At 38.2% G+C, this 8,265-nt stretch overlaps 1 protein-coding gene across 2 annotated transcripts; it reads left to right on the top strand.

Annotated features, from left to right (window-relative positions):
• The first annotated feature begins 233 nt into the window (after positions 1–233).
• Positions 234–7,646, top strand: LOC111227559 (regulator of G-protein signaling 1-like). Of its 2 annotated transcripts, XM_022753104.1 has the most exons (5): positions 234–346; positions 3,650–3,738; positions 3,946–4,007; positions 6,209–6,372; positions 6,651–7,646. In XM_022753104.1, coding segments are annotated over exons 2-5 (405 nt in total). In that variant the 5' UTR covers positions 234–346; positions 3,650–3,736; the 3' UTR covers positions 6,828–7,646. The 2 variants fall into 2 exon arrangements, with proteins under 2 accessions (XP_022608825.1, XP_022608824.1); XM_022753103.1 differs by lacking the exon at positions 3,650–3,738.
• The last annotated feature ends 619 nt before the right edge of the window (positions 7,647–8,265 follow it).

Genomic DNA, 8,265 nt, shown 5'->3' with positions numbered 1-8,265 from the left:
ATCTGCCTGAGGTCTTGCTTCTTTTTTTTGTTTCATTTCATGTTTTTGTGGTCCCTGGCATCAGAAAAGACAACCAAATGAGTTTTTTTTTTTCCTCAGCTAAAACGTGTTTGTTAATGGTAGGTTAAAAAAGTAAAAGAGTGAGAGCTGACATATCAGTAAACCCTGGGCCTGCCTGTGCTGCAACGCAACATGCATGGGCTTGTACCTGTAGGGTAAGTCAGGTAGGGAGAGGGAAGCCTGAGCAGCTCATGATTGGAGTGTGTTGTTGAGCACATATTCCCACAACAACTTGAAGTTAAACGAAACATACTTCAGTCTTTTCTGGCAACAGGAAGCACATGCTGTAAGTATGAGCTCCAAATTGGCTTTAAGCTGGCAGATTTTGGACGATGTAGTAGTCTGGCACTGAGCATTTTGATAACGTTGAACATTGTTGCATGTTTCTCTTCCCCTCCTGTCTGCCTTGTTTTCGGTAATGACTGACTTTCTCTGATCTCGCCCAGCCACAAAGCATGTTGCTAAAATAAAACTGGGATGTGTTTTGCGGATGGTTCTCTCTCTCTCGTCTTCCGACTTTGTGAGCTAGTGTTTCTGATGAGACTCCTGTGATCTGTGCAGCTTTTTTATTGGAAGTTTCTCCCTCTGTGTTTCTCTGTGCTTCTCACGGAGATGCCTCTAGCTCTCTTTCCCTTCCTTCCTTCCCTCCCTAAGAAAGAATGTGAAAGGTCGAAAGAGGAGTGAATATTCTTTGAGCTGCATGTACTCTGCACTACATAAGAAAAAAAAAAAAAATGAGGATATAGTCTTTCTACTGATGCCTTGTCCCCTCGCTTCTGAGGGACTTTTTGATAACACAGGGTGTAAAACTACAGTTCAAAGTCGCTCTGTCAAAGCTGTCAGAACTTTTTCGGGGGCATCCAGTTTTGTCAAATGACGTACTTTTGAGCAATTAGATTTTTGCTATCAAAAGGAACATGAAGCATTTTTAGCAATTCTCATGTTTACTTAATTTGGGGCGGCCAAAGCTAAAAAAGAAAAAAAAAAAAAAAAAAAAAAAAAAAAAAAAGCAGACCAGTGAATGTACACCAGAATGAAAGATCTGTTGATGGTCCAAGAGAAAGAGAAAAAAACTGACAACGATTTTGTGCATCTACAGAAAGTTTGATGGAATTATTCAAATATATCTTAAAACAGTTACCGTCATCATAATTGCCAACTTTCTGCTGGTTTAGGCCTCTCAAGATAGCATGTCTGTGACTTGAACGCCCTCTATTGGTAGCATCGTTCTGCTACAGTTGGTGATAGATTTAGCAATGATCCATATAAAATCTTTAGACATATTTCATTTTCCAGAAATACTTGCACAGAGTCTTTATCTTTTGACATTTCAAGCAACAGAATTACACAAAAATGAGCAGTACTCTGGAAAATACTTGAAAATCTGTTGATGCAGCTGCTGTTTGCTCTCAACACAAGTCTCTGTAAACTCTGCTAAGATTTGTTCATTGAGGTGTAGACACACGCACACAAGCTCTTCTCAGTCAGTGGGACAGCTGTCACAGTAGAAAATAAGTGTGCGACACTCTGGTTTGGTGGACTGTGCAGCCTGGAGCACAGTGTTTTTCCAGATACTGGTTCTGATGACTAGTCGAGAAGGTCAGCCCAGTGTTGCTCACTCTATGACAAGCCAAAACAGAAAAACAAGTTGAAACCAGATAATGTTTTGGTAGACAACTACTACCAATTTTTTTTCTTTTTGCATCGACAGCTTGTGAATGTGGTGCAATTGTGTGATTGTGGCTTAAATAGAAGTTTAAAAAGCACGCAAAAATATAAGACACACTTTACTTCCTGGATGACAAGTGGTGCTCTGCCGCACCCACAGCCCCCCCTTAGAACTGGGCTTGGCCCGAACAGCTGTAGTTTTTGATGTTCTTGTGACTACATCTCCACACAGACAACAATAGGTGCTGTAGTCTATTGCCTTAAACTTTCCTACCACCCGATCAAGATGAAATTCAGCCATATGCAGTTGGTTTGTGTTTAGAAGTAATATGGATTAAACAGATTTCTGTTGACATGCCACAACTTAAAGATACAACTCTAAGTTGTGGCACTTCTCTACACACAGGAGCTGATACAGTGCAATAGCTCTTATCCATTCAACACATCAGATAATGTGAATAGCTCTTGCACATCCACTTGAGCCTAAGTGACTACCAGTGCAGGCGCTAGTTCTCTATTTATTTGCTCCACTTTTTCCCGAATGTTCACTTGCTGTAATTCCTTGTATTACACTCACTGCTCTGAATTGTTCTTATCTGATTCTCTGCTACTGCTGCTGCTGCTGCAACGGCCCAATTTACCCACAGGGATCATTAAAATTTCATCTAATTTAGGATATCCGAACAAGTAAACTAATGACAAGAGGATGCAGCCAGTTAGGCTGGTAGCTGCCATGCTGACATAAATCTAACTCTTTGTAGATATGCTACAATTAGGCTTACAGAAATAGGACTTTGAGGGCAGGCTAGTGAACCCAAATCCCCACAGTGGTTTCAGTGATTCCCACGGAATATTAATCGTATCAAAACCACCAAGGTAGAACATCAAGGGCTCAGTGAAACACAGACAAATGTGTAACTACAGTATGTGCAACTGTGGAATGTCGCCAAGTACTTTTACTCATGTACAAAATGTGAGGTATTTAACTTAAACTTCTCACTTGAGGATATGATTTCACTTTTTACTCCTCTACATTTATATGAGAGGTATAATTACTTTACAGATTAAAGGAGCTATTTGTAAGTTTTGCTATTGTTACATAGCCAACGTGAGCATCAACAGCTTACCAAGAGCTTCAGCCATCATTACATTTACAATACAAGAGGTTATAATATGTCATCTGATCAGTGTTACTTCTTCAGGGCAGCCTGGACACAACAGTGACTCAGTATCGGAAAGGGACAAAATAGGCTAACCAGGCCAAAGCTAGCTGGTTAGCATGCTAACTTCAGCAGTAGATAGCACAGCAAAAGAATCAAAACAAGAGGGTTGCTTTCCACCACTGGAGACAACTCTTGGTGAGTAAAGGAATGAAGTTTGATGCTGAACTTGCAACATTTCTTCTAGACTGGTAACTCAACTTTTACTGCTAATGCTAGCTATGTAGCAATAGCAAAATTTACAAACAGCTAGTTTAACATTTTACATATTAAAAATATCATATGATCCTCTTGTAAAATATGATATTTTGTTGTGGATTAAATTATCCAACAGTATATAAAGCCCTTAAAAAGTAACCCAATAATATGTTACATTTAATAAAGTACTGCAAAAAAATTCAATCCAGCATAATAAGTGCTTTTATTTTTGAAATTCATCTACATGTTGCATAATATGTCTGTACCTTAATTTGAAGTCTTTTCACTTCTAATGTATCATTTTTGTTTTACACTTATAACAATTATTAAACAATTAAAGCTGCAGAAGTTCATTTTTTCACCACTTGATATCGACAATTAATTAGACTATAAGACAGAGCTACAGTGGAGTCGAGTCAAGTGGTCTCAGACTTGTTGACCTCACTCAATACTTCTTTCAGCGGTTACCATGGAAATAACTTCCATTTTTATGCTATATTTAGTTGTGACTGTGGTCAGGAGGGAACTCACTTCAGGAGGACAACGCTGATTTGATACCTGGTATCAATTAAGAGCCCCTATCAGCTAAGATGTGAGTTGTCATTAATTTGATTGTCTAGAATTGGAAGTATGACAAAATGAGATGGCGATTTAATAATTTTTTTAATAATTTCACAACATGATTGATTTACTTGATTGAGATAAACCATTAAATATCAATTAATCCCATGTAATAAGTAGATAAAGATGCACCTCAGTCCTTTACATAATATATGTGTTTGATGTTTTTGCTCTGCAGGGCTCCTGTTGATGATGTTGTGGCATGGGGAGAGTCACTGGACCAGCTTCTGGAGTGTAAAAGTAAGCCCACTCATGGATTTACTCCTCTCACCCTCTTGTCAAATGCTGCTCTCTCAATTCTCCGTCCTTTTTTCTTTTTACCCTCTCAATTCTCCGCCGCTCAGCCCCAGCATATCATCTTGAATTGCCCTCAGGCTTCCTTTGGAGGCTTGAGAATATATTCTTCCTTCAAGTTCATCAAATCCATTTGGAGATATATTTAAGGAGAATGACACTGGCAGAGATAAGAGGCCTAATCTGAGCTGCCGGTGTAGATATGGTGATTCCAGCCAGCTCGTATTCATTTATAAAGCTGGCGCTCGCTCATGGCTGCCACCTGACCATACCCCCCCCCCCCCCCCCCCCCCCCTAACTAAAAGGGGCAGATGGGTTCTTTCTCTCTCACTTCCTGCTGTCTTTCTTTTCTCATTACTTCACTGAAATGAATTCAGCTGATCTGTAATATTTCAGCCCTGTTGTCTCCCGCGTCAAGATTAACTGTCCTCCTGATGATGAATTTTGTCTCGAACCCCAGTTGCTCCATTTCCCTTTGAAGAAATGCAGTGACACGTATGACAAATAGGTAAACAGTAGCAAAAAATAAATAGTTGTGCATGTGGCAGATGCAATCTGGTGGCATTCATATACCTTTACATCTCGTGTGACTTTTAAAGAGTCGACTCTGTTATGATTGAAAGCTCAGATATGGAGCCAGAGTGATTTGTAGGTGGGAACATGCGGCCTCTGGACATATTTTGTTTCCTGTCAATTACTGTCAGAGCACAAGCTATGATTTATGTGAAGCAATTTGTGTGAATAACTCTTGTGCTCGCTGTTAGCTGTTTGTTTATGCTCCCAGAAGACGGTGCTAAGTATTTTACACCTGCGTTAGAATCGCGGCCCGATGAATACGCCTGTAACAAAGGTAAAGGGGTGTGAGGAGAAGATAAGAAATATAGCTGTGTGCAATTATGCGATGCTGAGGCGGTGAACATTGGGATGCAGGGTTTGGTTTTTTGAAGGTTTTCTGAAGTTGAAAAAAAAAAAAGGGGGGGGCCTCCAGGCATTCACCACAATACCTGGCAGTTTGCTGCATCGTCCCTTTGTTCACTGACTTCTTTGAGCTAACAAGGACTGTGTTGAGGAAGGGAGAATGTGAGTGAAAGATAACAGAGTGGTGTAACCTTTAGCTCAGGCTCATTGCTCTTGTGATTTTCTGCTAAAAACACCCAGATTTTTTTTCTTTTTTTCTTTTTTCCCATTTAAACTTTTTTTCACCCAATTTTGTGTCCCCGTGGCCTCTTAAGTAGTTGTGCAAGAAGACCCTGACCACAGCAGATTACAGTAACCAAAGTCTTCCTGCAACAAGCACAGGTCAGAAATTCTCCTAGTAAAAAAAAAAAAAAAAAAACATAGTGGAGACAAAATGGGAAGTAAACACCTGTGAACTCCTGAGTTATAAACAATCTTGAGCATGGGAAGTTCACTCTTGTGTATCTGACAAAATAGCCTCAATTTAACTTTTTCAGAGCTTTCATCCATCTTCCATTTAGACTGGAAGATGCATTTGAAAGGTCAGAAAAAAAAACAAGTAAGAGTACCTTGAGTTGTGATTTTGTGTCATATTTTTAACAACATTTGTTTAATTCCAATTTTCACCCATATTTTTGTCCTGACTTTTTTTTTTTTTATCCTGTGTGCACAAGATAATTACCTGTCTGCATAAACAATGTTATTATCTTGTTCGCACAAGATGGATCTAATTTCTTCTTTGCACAACTTATTATCATGATATTTGAAGATAATAATGTAATCAAAAAATATAATCTTTGGGGACCTCAGAGGCCCTTTACTTTTCTATTTTTACACTTGGAAAGAAAAAAATGAAAACAAGAAGAAGCACAATTAACAATAAGAGTCATAAGCACTTGAGGCAATATAAAATGCATTAGTGTACAAATTAATACATATGTATAGCGGATATTCATACACTTTAAAGCTTGTGCTAAAATGCAAGTGAAACCAGTTCAGCCTTTGTCTTCCCTGTTGTAATTACTGTATATTATGTTGCTGGCTGGACGCCCTGTAAAGAAGGATAGAAAAAAGAGGATTAAGGAAAATTAACCAGGTCCTTAGAAAAAACGTCAACTTAACCTCCTTCTGTTTAATGTTTGAAATGAAACTGTCCCTGTTTTCATAGTGTCTCTGTTCTCTCTGTGCAGCAGGCCAGCTCGTGTTCGAGGACTTCTTGCGGACAGAATACAGCGAGGAGAACCTTCTATTCTGGCTGGCCTGCGAGGACTACAAGATGACTAGCGAGACAGAGAGGACGGCTGCTGCCCAAAGGATCTACACAGAGTTCGTCCAGGTTGATGCTCTGAGACAGGTATGGCTTTTGTAAAGAGAGAGTCAGACCTTTATAATATCAAATCAGCCTCAATTGCTGGCCTGCTTGTTGTTGCCCCTTCTCGCTTCTGCACTGTTTCACTCTTTTTTTTTTTATGTGATGTTTATAGGCCCCCTCTTGCCTTTTTTTCCCTCAGTTTTTTTCTTTATTATTATTTGAACGCACATTCTCAACATGCACCATAATGTAAAAGCAAATATCTCCAAAACAGAAAGAACTCATGGGTGAAATAAAAGTTGCTGTTTTCCTGAACACAGATAAACATTGACTGTGTGACGAGAGGAGAAATCAGTGAAAATATCTCTCAACCGGGGCCAAATTGCTTCGACAGGGCGCAGAGACTGATATACAGTTTGATGGAAAACGACTGTTATCCGCGATTTCTGAAATCAGAAATCTACCAAGCTCTCCTGGAACAGGCTGAACAGCAATGAAAGCAAACATGAGGAAATAAAGCTCAGCCGACGCCTCCTCCTCCTCCGAATGATTGATTCTGCACTTCAGCTGACTCCTTAGAATTTCTGTTTAAACAAAAAAAAACAAGGCTCGTCTGTCACGGGAAGCAGAAGTGAAAGGAGATACGGGCCTATTGGTGTGGGCACTGACAGGATCTAAAAGCCAAACATTATCTAAATAATGTATTAAGCAGCTTTTGAATTCGGTTTTCAGGCCTGTTATTCAGACAAAGCTTTGAAAGGTTGACATGTGTTTAGAAAGACAAGCATCAAGGGCAAAATGTTTATAATTTGTGCACACAAATTTGTCATTGGTACCCTCGAATTATTCAAAGTGTGCTGTATTAAGTTTCTGAAGAGCTGATTCTCAGAACATTGTGTCCTGTTTTACAAGCACAGAAACTAATAAAAAAGTACGTATGAAAACTTGTCAACTGCCAAATGAGTAATATGTCATGTTTTTTATACCCAATTACTCTTTAATAGTGTGATAAAAGAAAAGGTTTTGGTCTGTATAATGTTAATAAATAACTTTCTGTGTGCTGATATGAAATCCAAAAACCTTTTATTATCCCATTGAATTTCTGAATAACCTTGTTACCTGCAGTGTATTTAGTCTGTGATCCATTGCACGTTATTTTGTCTTTGCTAGATGTACCCCAAATGTAATATATGTACACTGAATTTCCATTTATGAAATAAACAGTATGTACACATAAAATAAAACCCTATGTAAAAATCATAGCTCTATGTAAAACCTATTAGAAATTGGAACAATTTCATATATTAACATGTAAGTCTTGCCCATACAAATATGTATGTTTATGTGTGTATGCTTATAGTGTAGACATATGTTACATAAATATATATATCTATCCCCAAAGACTGTCAATATATGTCGATATTATATACAGTAGGGTCCCAGAATGGGAAAATAGACATGTTAGAAATTAAGAAGAAAAACATATATAAACATACAGAAGTATGTTGCTTGAATAAACTTGGATATATAAATTAAATATATACTGATAACATGTTACACCACACAAAAATACATTATAGATATATCTAATATATGTACGTGTACAAATTTTACTATGGATATTGGTTATTAAATTCATCTCTTCATATATCCAGAGGATAACAACATATCCCCTCATATGTGACATATATGACAACATCTTTCTTGATATAGGGACATATACTGTATGTCATATATGAGATTTCTGTATGGGACATCACACAACAGTATAATGACAGCAACTTTAAAAAATTTCATGCTCCCTGCTCTCTAAGTTTTTGTTTTTTTTCCCTTTATTTTGAAAGGACAGAACAGAACATATCAGGACAGCAAGATACACCAATGGTCTATTCCAGTACAGGTTATTGCTGGTAACTCACAACCAAAATATGTACT

This window comes from Seriola dumerili, unplaced genomic scaffold (assembly GCF_002260705.1).
Source record: "Seriola dumerili isolate Sdu_G_001 unplaced genomic scaffold, Sdu_1.0 BDQW01000189.1, whole genome shotgun sequence".
NCBI classification, from domain to species: Eukaryota; Metazoa; Chordata; class Actinopteri; order Carangiformes; family Carangidae; genus Seriola; species Seriola dumerili.
Note: the sequence above shows the minus strand (reverse complement) of the source record. Positions and strands in the feature narration are given on the sequence as shown.